This window comes from Natator depressus, chromosome 7 (assembly GCF_965152275.1).
Source record: "Natator depressus isolate rNatDep1 chromosome 7, rNatDep2.hap1, whole genome shotgun sequence".
NCBI classification, from domain to species: Eukaryota; Metazoa; Chordata; order Testudines; family Cheloniidae; genus Natator; species Natator depressus.
The window spans coordinates 36,585,824-36,609,352 of NC_134240.1; the positions used below are offsets into that span (position 1 = coordinate 36,585,824).

General features: G+C 42.8%; 1 protein-coding gene across 1 annotated transcript in view; it reads left to right on the forward strand.

The window, feature by feature from the left end:
• EFCC1 (EF-hand and coiled-coil domain containing 1) overlaps positions 1-23,529 on the forward strand; it is an 89,106-nt gene that overhangs the window by 60,715 nt on the left and 4,862 nt on the right. The window contains exons 3-7 of the mRNA XM_074958127.1: positions 6,780-6,925; positions 12,971-13,106; positions 13,822-13,987; positions 19,853-20,011; positions 23,101-23,170. Coding sequence (XP_074814228.1) covers positions 6,780-6,925; positions 12,971-13,106; positions 13,822-13,987; positions 19,853-20,011; positions 23,101-23,170 — 677 coding nt within the window. The remainder of the gene's footprint in view (positions 1-6,779; positions 6,926-12,970; positions 13,107-13,821; positions 13,988-19,852; positions 20,012-23,100; positions 23,171-23,529) is intronic.

The window sequence follows — 23,529 nt, forward strand, 5'->3', positions numbered from 1 at the left end:
TGCATGAGGGAAGAGAAACCCACCCAATCTCTCCCCAGAATTATTGGCCAGGGTAGCTCCTTGACCACACCCATGTGCAGCTGAGTTCTCCGGCCCTGGACCTCCAGCTCAACTTCTGCTGTGGGGTAGACATGGGTCTCACCCTGGATACATGAGATGCATACCAGCAGATGTCAGTCTACCTTGTTGGTCTACCCTGGCCCCATTTTCTCAGACAAAAGTGCACCTACAACCCGAGTCTGAGTTCCTCAATCACCACTTCTCCCAACCTACTGATAACACGTATGGCCAAGCCCCCTTAACATTTCCAAATGGACCCCGACCCCTAGACACACAGACTGGACATTCTTATCTGAAATGCCCAGGCTGGACACATCTGAAGCATGCCAGGGGGCCCCCTTTGCCATCCCCATGAGTGTTTCCATTAAATTGTAGAACTACCTGGGGCCCCTGGAGCTCTTGTGTATCCCCCAACTTTTGGCCACTTGCGGTCTTCCCCATAGGGAGCGTCCCTCAGTTTGCCATACTACCCAGCTGCTTGTGTCCCTCAGCCTCAAAGAAGGACTCTGTTCGTTCAACAGCTTCCCCAACTAAGGCCGGCTGAAAGTGCCTTACCCTGCTCTGGCTCCCATAGGTAGAACCTTTAGGAACTGCTCCAGAACAATTTAGTCCATGATCCTTTCTATCGAGCTGGTCTTTGGAGCAGACCCACCATGCTGCAAGGTCACATAACTTCTGGGCCACTACCCATGGTTGTCCTCCTCACAGAAATGAAGCAACTCAAAATCTGTGTTTATATGCCTCTGGATTCCACCCTAATTGGTCCAGAATTAGGAGTTCACCTGTTCATCATCACTTGCTTACCAATAAGCTGCTTATGCCATAGCCATCAGGAACAGTGCTAGGTAGGCTGCCCATGTCAATTCCTCCCAGCTCGCTGGCCTCATCAGTCTCTCAAGTGTTTGGAAGAAGGCCCTGCAGTCATCTTCTGGTCCCAACTTCACCAGGCCCAGCCACCGCACAGTCCCATCACCAACCATGTTCCCTGGTGTCTCTTGCTCCAACTGTTTATGTAATCATTCTTAAAAGTGGGCTTCTTACCATCTCTGTGGTGCAGCAAATTGTGTCTCCTGATGTTTCTGCTGGTTCACCATCATTTGCATGAGCAGAGCCTGAGTCTGCTGCTGCATTTCTTGTTGCCACTGTATCGCAGCTGTCTTCCTGCTGCGGCCCCATTTCTAACAGGCAGATCACCTCCTCCATTTTTCCCCTTAGCTCCCAAACTGTGTGGGGTCACTCAGTATTGTAGGTGGGGCTCTCTCTTCACTGGGCACCAAAGGTCCACTTCACTCTTCCTTTGTATCAAGGCCCGATCAAAGTGCCCACATTCTCCACCGTATGTCACAGGGCAGGGCTTCTCCCCAGCTTCCAAACACATGCTGCCCAACCCCATCTTCTTTAGGAATGCTTATTGTCCCAACACAAGCAAGTAAAAACAAACAAAACAGTCCTTTAGCTTACCCTAGGGTTTCATAGACTCTCCTCCCAAGGGTTTTTGATGATCCAATTTTTTTTCTTTTTTTTTTTTTTTCTTTTTTTTGCAATTTTCCAGTCCCAGCCAGCTCTGCTTCTTTTCAGGAACAATGGGTCCAGTTCAGGGAAACCTTTCAGGGCACCTGGCCCCTTGCTCCACAGCGCCACCACAGGCCCTCTCCTCCCAGACACACGCTGCCCCAATCACTCTTCCTCTTCCTGCCCTCTGACATGTCTTTATAGCCCTGCCCCCCTTTAATTAGCTCACTTGAGCTCACTGGCTGTGACACAGGAGTTAGGCCTGGTCTATTCTCAGGGACCAGCTACTCTGTGACAAGCCCAAATCATGTAACTGTTCCAAAAAAGGGCCCAATCCTCCAAACACTACCAGATGTAGTGCTTACTGCCACTGAAGCTTTTGTAGGAAGTGTTTGTAGAATCGAGTCCTAGATTATTTTTGTTTAAAAGTTGAGGGAAAGGTTGCATTTCTGAAAAATAATATATAATATACATCCCTTATAAACAAAAACCACTCCATTCCACAGCAAATGGCCCAGCACACTACAGATTACAACAGTGGTACTAAAGACCATCATTGCAAAAATGACTGGTAAATTGGGCACCCAAAAAATTGAGGTGCCCAAAATAGAGTGGCCCAACCTTGAAGTGGCCTGATTTTCACAATGTGGTTGCTCAGAACTTTCTGAAAACCATACCCCTTTAAGGTATCCATAGTCAAGATATGGCCCAAACGCGAGGCACCCAGAACCACTAGCCATTTTTAAAAAGCTTAGCAATAGTTATTATGCAGTCAAGAGGGCAGTGGGGGAACCTGGATTCACTTATAGATGCTGCTGATTCCTCTTGCTCAGAGGGTTGGCGAGAAGCCTTTTTCAGACTTCTGAAGAGAGTTAAGTTTTAGCTATTTGGAAAAATAACAACATTTTACTTTGAGTTTTCTCAGGCGATTATTTTAAACAAGCCTTTCAACAGAAACCTTTAAGTAATGCCTTTGATGTGTTGCCCTGCATTTGAATGTTGTGAAAAACATCTGGGGGAAAAAAAGACGACTATGGAAATCATTTGGATTTTAACTGAAAGCTGTACCAAAAACATTTAACTGAAAGCTGTACCACAAACATTTCACAACCTAAATGATTGCCTTATTTTAAAAGGACTGTTACAGATTTCAATATTATGATTTTATACAGAACAAATGAATGGCAGGTCCCATTCTGAAAGTTACTATTCTCCTCTATTTTGATAGGAAAGCTAACTGTTGCTAAGCTAAGGATCACTGTAGATCGTAAATGAAATACATCATTCGTTTTTGTACACCCAACACTATTCTTGGAAGGATTTTTTTTTTAGCACAGTTTTACTCAACTATTTCCCTAACAGACAGTTCTAAATAATGCCCTTTTCTGTTACGTTTTGATCTACTTGCCTGGTGCGCATGTGTCAAGGTTCCTTCCCCACTCTGAACTCTAGGGTACAGATGTGGGGACCTGCATGAAAGACCCCCTAAGCTTATTCTTACCAGCTTAGGTTAAAAACTTCCCCAAGGTACAAACTTTGCCTTATCCTTGAACCGTATGCTGCCACCACCAAGCATTTAAACAAAGAACAGGGAAAGAGCCCACTTTGAGACGTCTTCCCCCAAAATATCCCCCCAAGCCCTACGCCCCCTTTCCTGGGGAGGGCTTGATAAGAATCCTCACCAATTTGTACAGGTGAACACAGACCCAAACCCTTGGATCTTAAGAACAATGAAAAAATCAATCAGGTTCTTAAAAGAAGAATTTTAATTAAAGAAAAGGTAAAAGAATCACCTCTGTAAAATCAGGATGGTAAATACCTTACAGGGTAATCAGATTCAAAACATAGAGAATCCCTCTAGGCAAAACCTTAAGTTACAAAAAGACACAAAAACAGGAATATACATTCCATCCAGCACAGCTTATTTTACCAGCCATTAAAAGCAAATCTAATGCATTTCTAGCTAGATTACTTACTAACTTAACAGGAGTTATGAGGCTGCATTCCTGATCTGTTCCCGGCAAAAGCGTCACACAGACAGACCAAACCCTTTGTTCCCCCCCTCCAGATTTGAAAGAATCTTGTCCCCTCATTGGCCATTTTGGGTTAGGTGCCAGCGGAGTTACCTGAGCTTCTTAACCCTTTACAGGTGAAAGGATTTTGCCTCTGGCCAGGAGGGATTTTATAGCACTGTATACAGAAAGGTGGTTACCCTTCCCTTTATATTTATGACAGCGTGCACACACACAAGGAGCCAGCACTGATGTAGTTTCTTAGAAACTGACAGCAGCTGTGTTAGATTAAACAAAAGCTCTCCATGATACTTATCTTTTTAACTTGGCACCAGCCTTTCCATTACTCCATATAGAGTTTTGTTTCTAAACACTTGAGTGGATGCATATAACTGTGGGAAATGTCTGAAAGACTTGTATGAAAAGATCAGGTTACAAAACTGTTTTAGTAGGACCAATTTTCTAAGTTACTCTCATTTTCTTTTTATATATGTTTAAGAGAGTGTGTTAAGTGCAAGGAATATTCCAGCATGCATGGAACAAAATCCATTCCCCAGACATATTTGGAGAGAACTAACTTATTAAGTAAAACTCCAGGATTTGGTTTGCTTTCATATACATTTAAATAAGAATTTTTGTGAGCTGTGAACCATCTCTCAACAGATAAAGTGCACAACAGCAGCAATGAATGGTTTAAGTCAGAAAACGTCCTGGTGAAAAATATTAAATCTATATATCAGGGATCGGCAACCTTTGGCACGCGGCCCGCCAGAGTAAGCCCCCTGGCGGGCCAGGCCGGTTTGTTTAACTGCCGCGTGCGCAGGTTCGGCCGATCGCAGCTCCCACTGGCCACAGTTTGTCATTCCAGGACAATGGGGGCTGCGGGAAGTGGCGTGGGCTGAGGGACGTGCTGTCCGCCGCTTCCCGCAGCCCCCATTGGCCTGGAGCGGTGAACCACGGCCAGTGGGAGCTGCAGTCTCCCGAACCTGGAGACGCGGCAGGTAAACAAACCAGCCTAGCCTGCCAGGGGGCTTACCCTGGCGGGCCGCGGGTCACAGGTTGCCGATCCCTGCTAAATATTTTTTAAAATAAAGCTATGGGAACCTAATTCTTGAACATGAGCAGCAAAGAGGCAGTGTGGTTATTGGAATATAGAAATTGCCATAATGGATCACACTGACAGTCCACATGGCTCCATATCCTGTCTCAGAAAGTGGCCAATATCAGATGCTTCAAAGGAACATGCAAGAAACCTTCAAGAGGAGTATTATGGGATAATCAGCCTATAGGGGAAGTTTCATTTCATGCATTTTTTGCTTTTGTATTATTTTAGATGGTAAATAGGGGTGCCTAAATTACATTCTCCAGACCACTCACTATTCTGCACATCTTTGTCATGTCCCCTCTTATTCATTTCCTCTCTATAGTAAAACACAGTCTTTACAATTGCATCATTCCACTGCTGCTACATCATTTTGGATGCAGGGTGGCCAGAACTAAATAGCCCTCACCACTGGAATAGTGTGTTACCACTGATTTATACCTGGCATTACAATATTTTCAGTATTTCAATCCCACATTGTAACATGGTGGGGGGGGGAGGGATTACAGCATCATATTGGTCAGTTTTCATTTTGCTGTCCACAGTGACCCCCCAGGTCTCTTTCCTGAGTGATTATATACATTTGGAACCCAGCAGTATATACCAATACTTCAAAGTATTCCTTCTAATGTACAGTACCTTGCATTTGTCAACAATGAATGTAATCCACCATCATGCTGCCTATTCTCCTAGTTTTGTCTGAAGTTCTTCAATCTTCTCTATCCAATGTCTAATCCACAATAGCACTTTACTTCGTCAAAGGATTTTTGAAAAAGTCTAAGAAAGTTATAGTGATATCAACTGGTTTTCCTTTGTCTTTTTATTTTGTTGAAATGCCCAAAGAATTCAAACAGATTAGGGAGGCATGATTTTCTTTTGCAGAAGTTATGTTGGTTACTCTCGGTTACATCGAACCATCTAGATGTTTTATAATTCCATTTCAGGGTATGGTTTCAGCCATTTTATTTTACATCAGGTTCACCCCAATGCCTTTAAAAACAAATAGGTACAACATTTGTGACCTTCCAACCCTTCTGGATAACAATCTCACTAAAATCAGCTGTTAACAGTTCAGCCACTTCATTAAGTACCTTCTGAACTGTGACTTCTTGGTCTTTAATTTGTCACTCTGTTCTAGCACCTCCTTTGACTTCAGTCTCCGACAGCACTTCATCTTTGTTACCTGAAAGGGATAGAACGTATACCACCAGTAGGCATTTTCCTAAAAACCTTTGTTCAGATTGACTGAGCACCAGGTTAGCTGCCCAATGTACTAAAGTCTAACTCTAATTCTGCCACTGGCCTTGCTGCATGTTCTATAGGACAAGACACACTCTCTCTGCTTCAGTGTCTCCACGTGTATAATGGGGGTAATACCTGTCTTACGAGGGTATTATGAGGTCTAATTTATCTGTGTTTGTGTTTTAAACCTGTGAAAAGCAATAGCAATGCTAAGTATTACTGTTAATACAACACTTCTTCAGTCATCCCAGTGCAGAGGACCCCACACAAAGACCTAGAGATACTTAAATCCTTGTTTAGTGCTGACTTTAAAAGCTGAAGTGGGGGTTAAGTTCCCTGAAAAGCCTTGCACCAACTCTGCTCAACAGAGGGAATTTCAATTTTGGCCCAGTGCTTAAGCATGTAAAACTGACATTTATAAATCTAAGCACCAACATAAGTGTCCAAATACAGGATTTGCTGCCCTGAGTAAGGTTCCTCACTGGAAAATCAGACACATAATCAGTGTCAGTGGAGAAGGCAGATTTTATGACCAAAGTAGACTGTGTTTTAGAGACGTCTTGAATTTTAACTAAAAGCTGTAAGTAATGTTTGTTTAATTATTAATGCCTAAGTCCAAGAACAGTTTAATTCCATCTTTCTCTGATTCTTAATAAAGTCTTTTAAAACTACCCTTGAGGGCTGTGTTTAATAGGCATTGAATGCAGATGCCCCTGTGCTTCCGAAGCACGTCTGAACAATTTCATTTTAGCGGAATGGTTAATGGGGCGAAGCAGCCTCTGCTGGGCACATTCACCCAGTTTACTGGAAGTTTACTAAACGTCCACCTTCTTTTGCCTTTTCTTCTCCAGGTCAGAGGTTCTGAAGCTTCAGCTTCCTTCAAGAGGCAGCACAAAGCAAAAAGAAGGAGCAGCACTGCTGGATGGAAGACATTGTTTATCTGCTGTGCAACTGGATCGAAGCTCACCCACTGGGGGAGCAGGGATGTCAGAGAACGGTATAGAGAATCCTTTAAGTGCAGAATCCCTAGTTATTCTATTTCCTCAATGATGTGTCAGATTCTCAGCAGACAAACTAATATTTGCGTTAAAGATTTTGAACAATCGAAGCCACGGACTAATTCTAATGAATTTTGAAACCTTAAACAAAAAGTCAGTTTCCTCTCAAAAAATGTCTTGTGTTTATTAAAAACCTGAACATGTCACTTGTAACTAACACTCGAAAGAATCACCTCATTTCTAGAATTCACTGGAACCAGAGTGACTTTTTTTCTTGCTTATTAGTAAGTGGTCTTAGCTTCTGTATGAATAATACCTGGGAACTTTAAGTTACAATCAGTTCCAAAAAAATCATTTACAGTTAATATTCCACACACTCTCTGAAAACAACCTTATCCCCTATCTAATTTTGAATGATCCGACTGGTTTAGAGCATGTAATGCTAACTACTGCTATAAACATGCCATTCTGTTGCAATTTCCCATGGGATTGCACATACTATGGTTTGAAAGTCTCGTAAAGCCAACTGGTCTCCGAAGACTGGCGCTAGTGAATAATTACACAGAATACCACTGGACTTCTATAGAGAAAAGAATTATAGGAACTCTGGATGGGATGACAACTTTGTTGGCTCGTTTACATGCTGTAATGATGAGAGCCATTTAAGAAAGCTGCCTTCTTATCCTAAGGTCCTTGATCCTGGTAATGGTTTATATGCCAAGTAGACAGCAATTGCAAACTTAGAGCTTTGAGTTTCTCTTGGTGGTGTTGGACACAGCTACACGCAAATGAAGACAAATGTCAGGCTGCTTAGGAATTAACCATGAGCAAGAAATTGTGCTACAGAAGAAATCCATTGAGAAGAGATTTGGAGGTGAACAGCTAAATTTGAGTTCTGAAGTGTAGGCCTGGAAGTGTGATATAATAATGCCCTCCACAGACAGAGAGAGATGTCATTGGGGTCCTGGATTATAAAAAAAAAAAAAAAAAAGCAGGTATTTTGTTCCGCTAGAGTGCAGCTGTGCATATGGGTGTCTGTTAGGGGAGTGGTAATAAGAAGTGCTTCTAGCATGATTTTCTAAAGGCATCTCTGTACTTTTAATTTGAGTTGAATATAACAAAACGGCCAGCATAGACCTGATCTGATTGCTTTGTGGCAGTGGCTCTGTACTGTCATGTGAGAGATTTAGGGCTTGGCTTGCAGATGTAGAGAGCTGGGAGTTAAACCAGCCTTCGGAGACTGCAGCAGGAAAAACGCTGCCGTGTGTGTTCACACTGTCAGCTGCAAGCACACTGGCGTGGCCACATTAGCGGCTCTTGCAACCCCACAAAGAGCACTGTGCATTGTGGTAGCTATCCCAGTGTGCAAGTGGCTGCAACGTGTTTTTCAAATGCGGTGGGGGGGGTGGAGTGTGACAGGGAGCGTGTTGCATGTATGTGGGGGGAGAGACCGTGTGTTTGGGGGGCAGAGAGTGTCAGCACACTGTCTTGTACCACTAAGTTCAGACAGCAGCAGACCCTCCCCACCCACCCCCCCACACACACTCACAACAGCAGCATTCCACACTAATGGTTTGCTTTGTCCCAGAGCAGATAAGCATGCTGGCTGTCAGAAACGGAGCTTTGAAAGGGGATATCCGCATGCCTGCAGCCGATTTCAAAACAATGAGAAGAGTGGCCACTTGACTTCAGGGGATTATGGGACATTTCCGGAGGCCAATCACAGTGCAGTAATGCAACACCTCATCCACACTGACACCCGGGTGTTTCAGCCGGAGCACAGCAAGCTTTTTGCTTCTTGTGGAGGTGGATTATCAGGAGCTCTCTAGCTGCAGAGTCCAGGCGCTCTACGTGCCTTGCCAGTGTGGATACCTCAGGAGTTAGGGTGCCTGGGGCTGCTTTAATGCACTCTAACGTGCAAGTGTAGCTAAGCCCTGCGACTACAGCTACACTACAGAGCTTTACAGTGGTGCAGCGGTGCTGCTGTTGCACTGCTAATGCAGACACTCTAAGCCAACGGGAGAGTCCTCCTATTGACTGAACTCCAGCCCCCATGAGCAGCGGTAGCTATGTCAGTGGGAGAAGCTCTCCCACTGACATAGCACTGTCCACACCGGCGCTTAGGTCAGTGTAACTTGTGTTGCTCAGAGGGGTGGCTTATTCACACCCAAGTGAGGTAACTTATACCAAAGTAAGCTGAAGTGTGTACATAGCCTTAGACTAGTTGTTCAACTGCACTCAGGAGATGGGTAGCTCAGACCACGCTTTGATCAACATCTTCTCAAACAGACAGAAGGGAGGCACTTAAAAGTCTGTAAGTCGTGTCCCAGCCAGTTCTCTGCTGGAAAGATGATGGCCTTCACATAGGCTGTTTATGGTGGGGTGGAGGTGAGCTGAGAGAGGGTGTAAATCCTCAGGTCTCCCATGGGAACACATTTGCATAAGTGAAAAGATCTTTACTAATGGATCTAAGATCTGTAAACATTCACTAACCACCCAATATTTACATGTGCTATTTTAAAATCCTGAAATCCTGGATGAAGGGCTGACCAGAGATTTGCAAAATATTCAAATGCAAAAATACTTGAAATTTTCAAAAATTTCTAAGGTTAGGAACTAAAAAATGAGCCCATTTTCACATAACATTTTGCTCAGGTAGGCACATTTGTAATGCAAAGATGGGCCTCATTTCCAAGCTAAAATAACCTGTATTTCTAGTTTAAATGGCTTTCCTTTCAAGAATGATACAAAAAAGTCATATTCACACCTTTACAATATGAAAATAGACATTTTCTCCAGTAAAGACCAATTTTGGTGTGCAAGGACAGGAGTGACAAAAATCACTCAGAATGAAACTGGAAAGTTGCACAAACAAAATTAGTCAGCTTCACACAGCTCTAGGGTTGGCAGGTGAGATGATTTCATGCATTATAGATGTACGGTTTGTAGGTCTTTTATAAATTTTAATTTCTCATTGCAGAAGAGTATGTGTAACTATGGTTGAACAGTGTGTAATTAGATAATTAGATTTAACAAGCCTGAGAATATTTGTCTTATGCAATTTATATGGCTGTTTGGGGTGCCATGTAAGAGATTTCACTTGGCTCTCTGGTTTCCAGTCCTAATAACCATAGGCAGTAAAGGACATGTAAAAGGTAGCATCTGCTATGTCGTGCTGTTGTGATGACAGTAGTGGATGTGTAAGTGGACATGTTCATTTAGAGAAAGTGGCATTTCCACATGTGGAAGAAGTGATAAATAGTGGTTCAAATATGCAGGCATTAGGGCTGCTTGAAAGTTTGTGTTCTCCCCCCCCCCGGCCATTTGCAAAGAGCTGATCTGTGTATTGCACATGGCATATGCGACGCTGACTAGTAGAACAAACATGACAGTCTGCAAGTCTTAAAGGAATTGATGTCGTTCTGTAACATCGGTGGCTCATCAACAATTCTGCCACCCCCACAACCACTGTAACCCTGATCCCTTTTCTGTTGAACTCCATTAGCAAGATAATGTAAGTGATTATGCAAAAATGTGTACTACTAATGTATCACAGATTGAAGATCTGAAAGGAATTCTTTGTTTTGGCAATGTGAAGAGTTCTGAAGGAAAAGCAGTTCTAGGAAGTTAACTTCCTTAACATTATGACAGGTTTCAGAGTAGCAGCCGTGTTAGTCTGTATTCGCAAAAAGAAAAGGAGGACTTGTGGCACCTTAGAGACTAACCAATTTATCTGAGCATAAGCTTTCGTGAGTTACAGCTTATGCTCAGATAAATTTGTTAGTCTCTAAGGTGCCACAAGTACTCCTTTTATTTTTGCCTAGCGTTAAGCATTGCAATATAAATCTACAGACACTATGTAATACTGCAGGGAACCTGCTCAGCAGATCAATTATTGATTGTGATAACCCATCAATTAGGTAAATGGAACCCCATTTGAAGGCAAATTGGATTAGCATGCCACTGTCCAATATTTTTAAAACATAACTAGAAACCAGATTGCCTTTTTTAATTGTAGAAAATATACCTAGCAGGGGAGCTGGTATCGTACCATTTAGGCTTGTAGCCAGGTAAAAGATGAATGTATTGGCCTGTATGTGCAACAAAACTGCCCTCTAAAGGATAGAATACAGTACACCAGACCTACCCAAATGTTTGTGATTACAGCCCTTCTGCCAATAGAGGGTGAGGCAAAGAGATTACATAACAAGCCCTACCACTAGTGCCAGCTAATGGATATGGTTCTTTAAACTTGAGCGGAAGAGGTCTGTATCTTGAAGATGGCTGAATTTTATTTCCTGGGCTGGGTGAATATTGTAGTCTATTGTAACAAACCCATAGGCAGCAGCCTACAGCACAGTTTGGGTGCCAACTTCAAATAAAATTCAAGTCTACAGACAATTATATAAATCTCCCACTCTCCCCCACACACGTAGACACAGAAGTAATTAAGATTAGAGCTCTGGTTCTTCAGTTCCTAAAACACAAGCCTCTATCACTTGACCTCGAGCCTTTAGCTCGGGGCGGGCAAACTTTTTGGCCTGAGGGCCACATCGGGTTTTCAAAATTGTATAGAGGGCCGGTTAGGGGAGGCTGTGTCTCCCCAAACAGCCAGGCGTGGCGTGGCGTGGCGCAGCCCCTGCCTCCTATCCGGCCCCCCACCCCACTTCTCTCCCCCGGGACTCCTGCCCCATCCACCACCTCCTGCTCCCTGTCCCCTGACCACCCCCAGATCCCCCCCGACTGCCCCCTGCTGCCCCATCCAACCCCGCCCCCCTCATTCCTGACTGCCCCCCCCCAGGACCCCTACCCCATCCAACCCCGCCCCCCTCATTCCTGACTGCCCCCCCCAGGACCCCTGCCCCATCCAACCCCCCTGTTCCCCACCCTCTGACCACCCCAACCCCTATCCACACCCCCGACCCCTGACCACACCTCCTAACTCCTCTGCCCTCTATCCAACCCCCGCTGCCCCCTTATCGCGCTGCCTGGAGCATCGGTGGCTGGCGGTGTTACAGCCACACTGCCCAGAGCACCGGGTCAGGCCGTGACTGCAACTGCGCTGCCCGGCCGCGCAGAGTGTTGCGTCGGCAGTGCGGCACGGAGCCTGCAGGGGAGGAGGAACAGCAGGGGAGGGTCTGGGGGCTAGCCTCCCAGGCCAGGAGCTCAAGGGCCTGGCAGGAGGGTCTCGCAGGCCGGATGTGGCCCGCGAGCTGTAGTTTGCCCACCTCTGCTTTAGCTAGTTGAAGGTGCAGATCTCATATCTTCTTTTCATGCCTGCCTCTAGAGGGCACCATCACTCATTCATACACACAAAGCTAATACCTTACACTAAAAGCACTAAGTTCCTCAGACTGTAACTAAATGTGCACATAAACCTTTAACAATATTTCAAGTATAGTGTAAGAACTTTATATTTATGAAGAAATAAGCTTTATAGATTGTTTATAGATGGTTTGACTTGCTTACTTTGTGGGATAAGGTGGGTGAGCTCATGTCGTTTATTGGACCAACTTTTGTTAGCGAAAGAGACAAGCTTTCAAGCTACACAGCTCAAGAGCTTGTCTCTTTCACCACCAGAAGTTGGGGCCAATAAAAGATATAATTTCACCCACCCTGTCTAATATCCTAGGACCCACATGGCTACAACACCACCACTGCAAACAATTGATAACTACTGAAACCGTGCATTTTAATGATCTGACACTGCACTTTATTAAAACAATTAAAAATTAAAAGACTACGTTTAAATTGATTTAAACTGATATAAATTCAGGGTTTAGTGCTCAGAACAAAACTATTGCTGATGCTGCCCACTAAATACTTGTTTGCAGTGGATCAAATCTTAGAACCACTAATTTTATCTCACATGCTGTTAAAAAGGTATGTAAGTATTTTTATGCTATTATGTAAATATGTCATTTCCCTCTTAAGCACATTAGATTCACTTTCACCTAAATAGGTGGTGTTGAGAATTAAGTATCCAAAAGGTGATGAGCATGACCAAGCTTTAGCTCCAGCTAAGTGGCTGTTCTTTTCCCCAGTGGAAGACCAGATGTTCCGTTCTGTGGAGGGCCAGGCTGCCTCAGATGAAGAGGAGGAGAAGTGGATAGGGGACCAGCAATCCCAGGTGGCTGAATTGAAGAAACTTCTGGACAGGGTCCCCTGTTGTGGAAGTGGGTATGTTTCACGGAAATCAGTGTTTAGGCTTTGGTTGTCCCATTGCAAATTGTATCACATGATTTAAAAGATTTCAGAAGTATTGTGGCTTCAGTAAGAAATGATAAAACTATTTCACAGAAACAAAAGGTAGCAATCCCCCAGTCACAGGACACAGATTGGATGTAATATACTCATCTGATCCTAACCGGAGTCAGAGAGGAAAGTGAAATATTGGGGAGTGGAAGGTATGTGCATGTGCCTGAACTTTACTCAATGCTAGAGAAGAAAGTAAAAAGATAGATTTCCCTCTAGCATGTGGACCTTGGGCTTTCTCAACACGCATACCCCAACATGTCACATGAGTCTTTATTGCATAAACAATCATTCTGTATTAGAATTCCTTCTGGGAAATCTCCCCCTACTCTCCAGAAAAGATCTTTTCCATCATAATCCTCCTTCCAGTAATGCCATGGGTGAACAGGCTTTCCAGTCTGCCCCCAGTCTCTTTCCAGCTGTACAAATGTAGAAGATGTTAGTTCAGGCTCCTCAGCTGTCAACTAAGAGGAGATTGAAAACCAGTATAGTAGGGACCCAAACCATAAAGAGCTCTATAGGTCAAAGTCACAAGTTTGAATTTATGAGATGCCAGGAGAACAGCAGGAAACCAGTCATAGCTCTTAAGCAGCCTGATCTTGGCTGGGAGGTTTCACTAATTTTTCTTTTTAAAACATAGATGTGATGACAAAATAGTGAAGAAACTGATGTCTTATTTTGGGAGCACCAATAATGACGACCATGAGAATGCCACTGTGGAGCTAGCAGAGAGAATCACCAAGTTAACTGAACAGCTTGAGATGAAAGGGAATGAAGTGAAAAAACTGGAAACAAACATGAAGGAGGTAACAAGTGCGAGGTTTACCTTATTTTATGTACACACAGGATTCGTTTCATTAATATTTTAAATACTCATGTTTTGTATTTACATCTAATTTCTGTTAGCTTTCAACCTTGTTGATGCCTCACCACAATGTCATCATTTCAGAAGTGGGGCCACGTCCTAGCTTTCCATGGCAACAGCACTTCCAATATGACTATTGCATGAATGTCCATGGATCTGAAGGTCTATACTGTGCAACACAGGCTGTTTTAACAAAATAACGTGTTTAAAATTCTGTCAGATATCCATGTGGATTTAATAGGTGGAAAAGGCACGGGACTGATAGTAGGTGCAGAAAATACATGGTTCCCCTGTGGTGTCTCAGCACTGGGTGAAAGGCTTCACATATACTATTACCAATCTTCTCACCAGTCCCCCAAAATAACCTTTGTAAATACACCTCCAGTTGGCTCAGTTGCAGGTGCTCAACTTAGATTAAATCTTGCAGCTCACTGACAGACAGAAAATCTCAACCTCAGCCTTGCGGGGCTGGGGTTACCTCAATTTCTAGTGTGGACATAACTTCAAGGTTCAAAAGACAAATATGTTGTCTCAGTATCTTCACGTAATCTTATTTAAATGCACAAAACCTCAGCTACTCATCTGTGTAAATGCCACCAGTCTTTCCCTGACAGATGTATTTAAAAGTAATGAATACAGAACATGGCCCAGATAGTCATCTGTACAACAGAGAAGCAAGTAAGTAGCATATAATACCTTGGTACAGCTGGAGGGGAAAAAGGGGGAGGAGGAGAAAATGTGGCCATAAACTGCCTTACAACTTGCCTGATTGGTTATGGCAATTCATTTGTTTCTATGCCAGAAATTGTGAATACTATAAAAATGTTATCACCTCACATTGTTTTAGCCTAATTTGTTCCAAAGTTTCATCTGCTTCATAACCAAAAACTGGCTCTTTTATGCTCCTTTGCTCAAAAGAAGTTTGTGGACTTAGTGTTTTTGGAATGATTTTATTAACCACTAAGGTCTGTTTAAATTCATAGCTGAATGTTCAACTTTTCTGCATGTTGCCACTCAGTGGCTTTATCAAGATTTCTGTTTCAAGGACATGCTCTCCCCTCCCACCCCCACACACAATGAAATTTGCTTAAGGGGAAAAGTGTGGAAAACGAAAGGAAGACATACTTGCACCTGGTACAGTGTAGTAGGGATTGAATACTGTCAGTACACTAGGTTCTATGACAATGTATCCCCGTAATATTACCTAGGTGAATGGAACGCTTTGCTTCTGTGCTGCTTAAACACCAACCACATAAAAAGCTAAATTTACTCTATTCTTACTGATGGTGGCCAGGTTTACCTCTTTTCCTTGCCTTCCACTCACACTCTTAGATGTATTCATCTTCCTTTTGCAGAGCTAGGAACGTCCTGTTTGTAACCTCTGCTGATGGATAGGAGTTCTGTGTAACTTTCTCAGGAAAAGTCCATTATAAATTTTTAGTAGTTATACTAGTATTCCAGAATAAAAGTATCAGCTTTTCCTAAAAATCAGAGAAAAAAACCCAAGATAAACTTCACATGGATCGTAGCATAACCACAAATTTAAAAATCATCATCATTTGTGAATCAATTGCCTTTGTCATTAGATGAATTGCAAATCTAATGGACTGTATATTGCTGGTATGAAGGCATAATTTTAGTTGGTTGGTTAGCTTGGTGCGACTGCTGCTGCAAAGCTCTTTGGCAATGAGAGATGGTGATCCTGAAAGGATCAAAGATCAGTTTTGAAAAAGTGAATGCTCACCTGAACTTTCTAAATGCACAAAAAGTGTGCAGGAAAACTCTTAATACCCTCTCTCACCAAATTAAATACATTTCCTGGTTTAATAAAGAAACCACGAAAACAAGCTGTCACTTTCCATGTTGAGTTGGGGAAGCTAGCACACAAATAGCAACAGGTTCTGTTATTTAGATTTACAAAACCAATTCTGAAAGATCACACAAACAACGTCAGCAGGCAGGTGAAGAGCAAGAGCCGCACATATTGACCAATCATTGATCCAATCTAAGACTACAAAAACCGGAAGATAAAAGAGGAGCTAACTTTGATTCCTTTTATAGTGAGCTCCAATTCTCAATAACTGAAAAGTCTAAGTACCATCTACCAAGGACAGGTTAATGAAGGTGTCAGGCCTAGATGATAGATTAAGGAAAACATGAGAAAATTCTAAAGATATATCGGCACTTTACAAAGCTTTGCGCTATGAACAAACGTCTCAGCTTTGCAAGGCCAAATTAATCAAAAAGTAGAGAATTAATTTACACCTGTCAAAAATGCGCCCTTGTGTGCAAATAGGTAATCATGCAAGAATATTTCCAAGCACAAGTGCAAGTTTGTACATTTAGTTATGTCTGCCTGTGTTTTTCTCTCTCTCTCTCTCTCTCTTTATTTTAATACACGCAGATGGAAATGAGCCCCCACTTTTGCGACTGGTCCAGAGTCTTCAAATAGGGACAATTCACTAGCAGATTCTGTACCAAACAATGGTGAACATAGAAAGAAAGGAATTTAGTAAGAAACTAAAAATTGCCAAACATAATTTATCAAATCTCTATATCCTGGTTTTGTATTTGGGTATATCTGTTGCACTTCTCATGTTAGTATGTGAGCACCCCATGAGCAGTAATGAATTTTACTTCATGATCCCCTTTGAGGTAAGGAAGTATCCCCATTTCACAGATGAGACAGATTAAGCGACATGCCCACAGCCAACCAGAAAGTCTATAACAAAGCTGGTACTGGAACCCAGAGTCCCAGTCCAGTGCCTTAAAAATCGATCATCCTTCCTCCATATCTATTTTAGGGAACAATCTATACTTTATTATAGTCGTCATCATCTAACTTGCAACAAATGGAGTCAGAGAAGATGATAGATATAGCCTATGTGAAGCAAACTACCTTGGAGAACTTTTTCAACCTACATTGAGCCACCATCTTCAACTGCTGGAGGAACAGTAAAGCACCAAAAGCAACTACAGACATCTTAGATGTAAACAGACTAGGGGATGAAGGGAAACTAGCATCTATTTCATAGTAGGTGGTGATAGAGCATCAAGAGGTAAGAACTGTCTTGGGAAAGTTAGTATAATAGCAGCAGACTGGGAGGTGCAGAAGAAATAGCACCATAGGCGAGGCTGGGACAAGGAGACAACAGCAGAAATATCCAGTGATATTCTGAGCAGAGTATCTATAAAAACTAAAGCAGGTGGTTATGACATTGGACAGCTGAATGCTGGGTGGGCAGAATTAAAGCGGCATGCAAACTAAAGAGAAAAGATTGAGTTTTTTCCAGAAGAGTTTGTTTAGTGACTGAAGGCAAACAGCATGGGGTCTGCTGCCTTGCACTAGCATGCAGCAGAGGACATCCAAGTTCATGTGTCTTTTTCCCCCAGTGTGGCTAAAGATAAGATGCTCTGAAAAAAAATCTCGTCAAAGGGGCAGACTGGGTTCCTGTTGGTTGTCGATGCAGAGGGCTGTTCAGGTTCAGAATAGCTGTTTGTAAAAGAAGCAGCTGCTGCCTAACACGTGAGGAGGGTGGTGCAGGAGAAGAGAATCAAAGGGGCTAGAATATTGGGGCAACATCCCAGAAATTTTTAAGAAAGAAGTGCTCTGATTAAGCAGATAAAGGCCTTTCCTCCCCTGCCCCCTTTCATTGATATATTGTCCCTTGCATTGTACTGATGAGAGGGGAAAATATAGCTCTGCTTCATGTGTTTGCACATGGCTGTAATTAGAGCCCTGTGCGGATACAAAATTCGCAAAAATTATCCCCGGATATAAAGTAGGTATCCGCAGATTTGCAGGACTCTCTCTCTGGAATGGGCAGCACCTATGATGTGCAGGATATCTGCAGTGCAGAAGAGGAAAGGAGGAACTCTGCTAGCTGAAAGAAGCAATAAGATTAATTCACAACAGACCATTCCCTCCCCACAACCTCAGAGAGCATTAATTGTGCCTTGGCCTGACTGCTCCCCGGTGATGGTGATTATGTTGGGTGTATGTACAGACAACTAGTCGTTTGTTTGCTTAGCTCCTGCAAAATTGGCGTTCACTGAGGAACTCTCAAGTCACTATTTGGCAGAGGATATAGATTAAGTCATCCGAACTGCACGTTGTTCTGAGCTGCAAAAAGAAAAGGAGGACTTGTGGCACCTTAGAGACTAACATTTATTTGAGCATAAGCATCCGATGAAGTGAGCTGTAGCTCATGAAAGCTTATGCTCAAATAAATTTGTTAGTCTCTAAGGTGCCACAAGTACTTCTTTTCTTTTTGCAGATACAGACTAACACGGCTGCTACTCTGAAACCTGTTCAGAGCTGGTTACTATCATTTAGGTCACATTAGCATCTTGGCATTTTCCAACCAGCAAGGAAGACCGTTCTTGTTCCAAAGACAGTGTAGCATCTGACAGGCAAGAGGTAGGAAAAGGGATACAACGTACAACCCAGGTGATCAGGATGATGATAGGCACAAGTCCTATTTCTTTACAAAAATGAAACTTGTAAGTTAAACATTAAGTTGCCCTTCCTCAACAATGCTGCCTTCTTGACTCTCTTCCACACCAAAACCCAGCTTTGATACCAGCCTCCTCATGCTCTCTCCTCCCAACATTTGACATTCTCCCGCCACTAAATGAGCATTTAACTCATAAGAAAAATACATGAAACAAATAAGTAGATGACTTAGACAGTTTCTTGTAAACATATGGAAGTAGTAAGTTGTGAGGAAGGATTTAAGACCCTGATTCAGCAAAGTGCTTAAGCAGATACTTAAGTTTAAGCACGTGTTGAAATCCACCCCTATTCAGCAAAGCACTTGTGCAAATGCTTAAATGAGGAGAGGTTATTAGAACTGGTCAAAAATATTTCAACATGACTTTGTTCCATCAAAATATGTAGGCTGGTGGCTAGAGCACTTGCCTGAGATGTGGGAGACTGACTACAGAGTTTGTATCTCTCTGGCCTGGCCCACAGAATATTTAATTACTTTTACAAAGTGGAAGAGCTCCAACAGGAAAGATGGGGAGAGAAACTGATCCTATAGCCTGGTGGTTAGGATGCTGACTGGGAATGTGGGAGACCCATGTTTTATTGGTTACTGGCCAGTCCTAGAGATTGGCTTTGCAGTAGCTCAGAAAGGTCCTGATCCAACAAACCACTTAATCAACATGCTTAACGTTAAGCGCATGAGTACTTCCATAGGCTACCCTTCAGCCTGCTTCAGTGCCTTATTCGAACAGGGCTTTCTTGAGCTGGTCTGAAAACCACTGCCCTCTCTCCATTTAAGCATGTGCTTAAATGCTTTGCTGAATCAGGGTCTTAAATCTTTCCCCAAGACTCACTTTTCCCAAGATGCTGACAAGAAACTTGCTGACTAAATCACCTACTTATTACTTTATTTTATAAGTCTGTGTTCTATGCATAGTGGATGGGGTAGAAAAAAGTGTGAAAGTTGTGAGAGAAGCAGAGCCCTCTCTGTATTTATCCTTCCTTGAAAAATACAGATATAAGAAAGGCTGAAATACAGAATTCAGAATGAGAACAGTTACAATTTCTGAATAGTCTGGGGTTACACCAAATATTGAATGAAATGTCATGAAGTAGAAGAGCAAATGCATTTCCTAGCAGCATTTATTCAGTGCCTTAAAGAAATATAGCAATAGAACAAAGTGAAGAATTTCCCTTCAGAGTAGTTTTCTGGAGCAAACTGACATTTACCAGATGGGAGGAAAAAAGTTAGCTTTGCAATTATTGTGCAAGAGAACAAAAGCTCCAATGCTTTTAACTTCCTGTGTCGTTGTCCAGATGAAAGGCCCATTGCTAGGTGAACTGCAACAAAAGGTGGAGGAGACTGAATTGTTGAAGATGGAGCTACAGATGTTGGAGACCGAGAGAGTTAGGCTGTCACTGGTGGAAGAAAAGCTCATGGATGTTTTACAGCTTCTTCAACAACTTCAGGACCTGGTACGGCAAGAAAGTAGTCCAAAGAACGAGAGCTGGTTTTGATAGTGTCCCTCCCAAACTGAAAAGGATGTTTGTACCTTTCATCCAAATGCAAGGGTTCCCTTACATGCAAGACACGCAGCTTTGCCACTGGAACCATCAGCTCCAATGGTTGCCTTGCAGCAAAGAGGAAAAGCCTAGAAGCTCTTACGTGTGACTCTCCAAAAACTCTCCCCTCCTTCCGAACAAAAGTTTGGAATCATAGTAGTTTCAGATTTTCTAAAAATCCACTAAATCAGGTCCAAGCCCCTTTCAGGGCAGGATTTAGTCCTCCAGAAGAAAATGCATCAAATATTAAATTGATAGCGTAAGACCCACCCAAACACACAGCGCGTATAAGAAGCTGTTCTTTGGGAGCATACCTACATCACTGCATGGATTGCTCTGCAATATGAATTTGTAAGGATCAGTCAATACTGCAGAACCACATCATGATATTTTCTCAAAGGCTAGGTGTAGGGTTCTCTTTATTTCAGCTGTCTTCTGGAAGGAGCCTGCTGGCTTTCAACACTGCCCCAGTGATAGAGCTTTAGAAATAAATCCCCTCACATCAGACTGACCTCTCTCTCCCCATCTGAAGTCTCTGGAGTGCACAAGTTAGGCCTGCTCGCCCCCACATCCACAGGAAATATTTTTGGGAATGGGTTAGTGGCAGCCTGACTGCCTTCAATTCAGTAGAAACAGGCCTGAGAAATACTTATCTGATCCTATTGCCACTACTTTAAAGGGCCTTTGCCTGGCACACCCCCAGAATGCACCAGGCATAGGTTATGCACATCCACATGTTATTGAAAAAAAGAAATGAACATAATCCTCTCTTACATTTCTATAACTCTTTTCATTCCCAAGCACTGAAATACCAGCCTGATGTACGGTCAGTGCTGGACTGAAATGCAGCAGCCAGCTACATTACACAACAGTTCCTCAGTCTTCTAGCACATCCAGCTGCATCATGTAGGAGCATTAGTGCAGCAAGACGAGTACAACTTACAGAAGGAGCAAACCTACTTCCTGCAGAACCAGAGATGTTTTTGAGAAACGTCTCATCCAAGTACTAACCCAGACAGGGGCTATTTTGTTAATCAGAGCTGATGGAATCACAACACAAACTGGTTCTTATTTAAAATGTGATGGGTCAGTCCTTCTTAAAAAGCTATTTTAAATTCCTGCTTCAGGCTGGGGGAGTGGTGAGAATTAGCCAAGAGATGAGCAAGCTGGATAAGCTGTTGAACATGGGGTATGTTAGGAGCTGTACAAGTCTGCATTGCACTTTTAGGAGTTAATTTTTTAGATTAGGATTCAGGGCATCACCTGAATTTTCAGCAGAGCTGTACACTGTGTATTTAATTAGATTATTCCCACATATAATGACTTCACCATGCCTGAAATATGCTGGTGTGTCTACTGCTGACTCTAGGGAACAAATGCAATATCTCAAATTATGTTACCTTACTTTAGTGCTTTGCATAGCCCATTTTATTTTCACATCCCAAGTCTGACACTGCTTGCCACATGGATCAATAACAATCCAACCCAATGACGGATGTACTATTAAGCTGGCAAAGAATGACTGATTGTGATTGACAGCAGGCATAAGAACTTTCCGTGTCAAGACTTCGACACGTCATTCACTGGTCAGCCGTGTTGTTGAAAATCATTCCAGCTTAGGAGATGATCCATCACGCAATGTGCTACATTGTTGTGAAAATACTGCTTGATGCTAATCATTGCTGGAAATATGCCTTTGTGTGTGGTCATGTTCCCTAGCTCCAGTGAATAAAGAAAGATGATTTCCAGGATCCCCTGTAGAGCCTGAAGAACGTCCCATAGAGTCCTATGGAGGAGGTGCGTTAGACAGATGAATGAGAAACTGCAGTTACAGATGAATAAGCTTTTAAGGCTACATTGCCTCTGTATATTCACCCTTATGGATACAGCATTCCCAGCATTACACAAGTGCAGGAACCTTCTAGAAAGCCAAGCCAGTCTGGAACCAAACAAACATCCTCTTGAAGCACTGAATGTTTAGAACAGAGGTTAATTGAAGGGTCATGCATTCCCAAACACCTGAGTTCCTGCTTTCACTAAACCCAAGGGCTATAGACAAGTAGGACTCTGAAGAGGTGGATGGGACGGGACATGTGAATAAGCAGATGCAATAACACTTGAACTGCAGTTGTGAGTTGTGCAGTTGTCTTTTTTTAGGAATTGTTTCTGCCTATTGCCACTCCTTGGGGTTTAATCAAAACATCTTGCTCTCTCAAGTAGGTGGGCTGAGGGTGCTAGTTAGACTGCAGGACTGCCTCTCCCCCAAACGAGATTTAGGTACCAAATTGAGAGTGATGCTTTCTAAACACCATGTGGCAGCCTCAACCATTTCTAAAGTGGAATCATTACAAAGGCAGGCCAGCCAAGCTGCCTTAGCCCTAAAAACTGGAGGTACTCTCAATAATGTTAAATAGATCTCAATAGACAGCAGCCAAGAGAGGGCTGATTAAGGACCTTCCCCAGCTGTTTCCCCTGAAGAACACATGCAGTAACTTCCCCTAGTTTGTGTGTGCTTAAAATGGTATCAGACATTTCTGAAAATAGGTGTGGGGGGCCTATTTCTGAGGCCTCACCCACAACTCATGTATTTGTATTGCCCATCTTTCAACACACAAGGGCTTTTGCATGAGCCTGGCCAGGACTTTGATACTCCTGAGCATGCCTATATACTGCTTGCATTCCATGATAAGCCCATGCATCTGGATTTTTGTGGCCACAAGCTTTTGAAAGCTCAGCTCTGTGCTCTCCATTTCCCTTTGAACTACTGCAGATTCTCATAGTAAAGTCAGGAACTAAGGAACAGGGACACCCAAATCTGCTGTTCACTGTGCAGTTTGACTCAAAGATTGAAAAAGATTCCAAAATAAGACACCATGTTATGAGGAATTAATTTTGTTTTCATTTTCAAGTGCAAATCCACTGTACATATATTTAGATTTTGTTGTGTATATTAGGGTGGTGAGGGAGTTAATTGTTCCATGATATTTTTTTGTGTTTTAAAGAGCATATCTAAGCGAGCCTTGGGAAAAATCTTGCTGAGCACTTTGGAATCCTGTCGTGACCCCCAACATGGTAAGAAAGTAAAACTTTATGAAGAATAAGAAATGTGCAAAGTACATTTGTAATTCAGAGTCACTTGGGAGGCAGATTATATACCTTGTAAACAGTAGACAGAAAAGCAAAGTCACACTCCCAAAGGGGGAAAAATTACTGTGCAAGACCCCTACTAAAGATGAAGGCTTCAAATCTTTGAAAGTACAGAAACTGGGACATCATGCTGAATTTTACCCTTAAGATGAATTCTTCATCCCACTGAAATCAATAGGAGCCATCTGCACACATCCAAGGGCAGAAATTGCCCACAGGGCCAGATTTTGCCTTCTAAACACATTAAATCCCTCCAACATCAGTGTGGTTGCACACCTATCAGA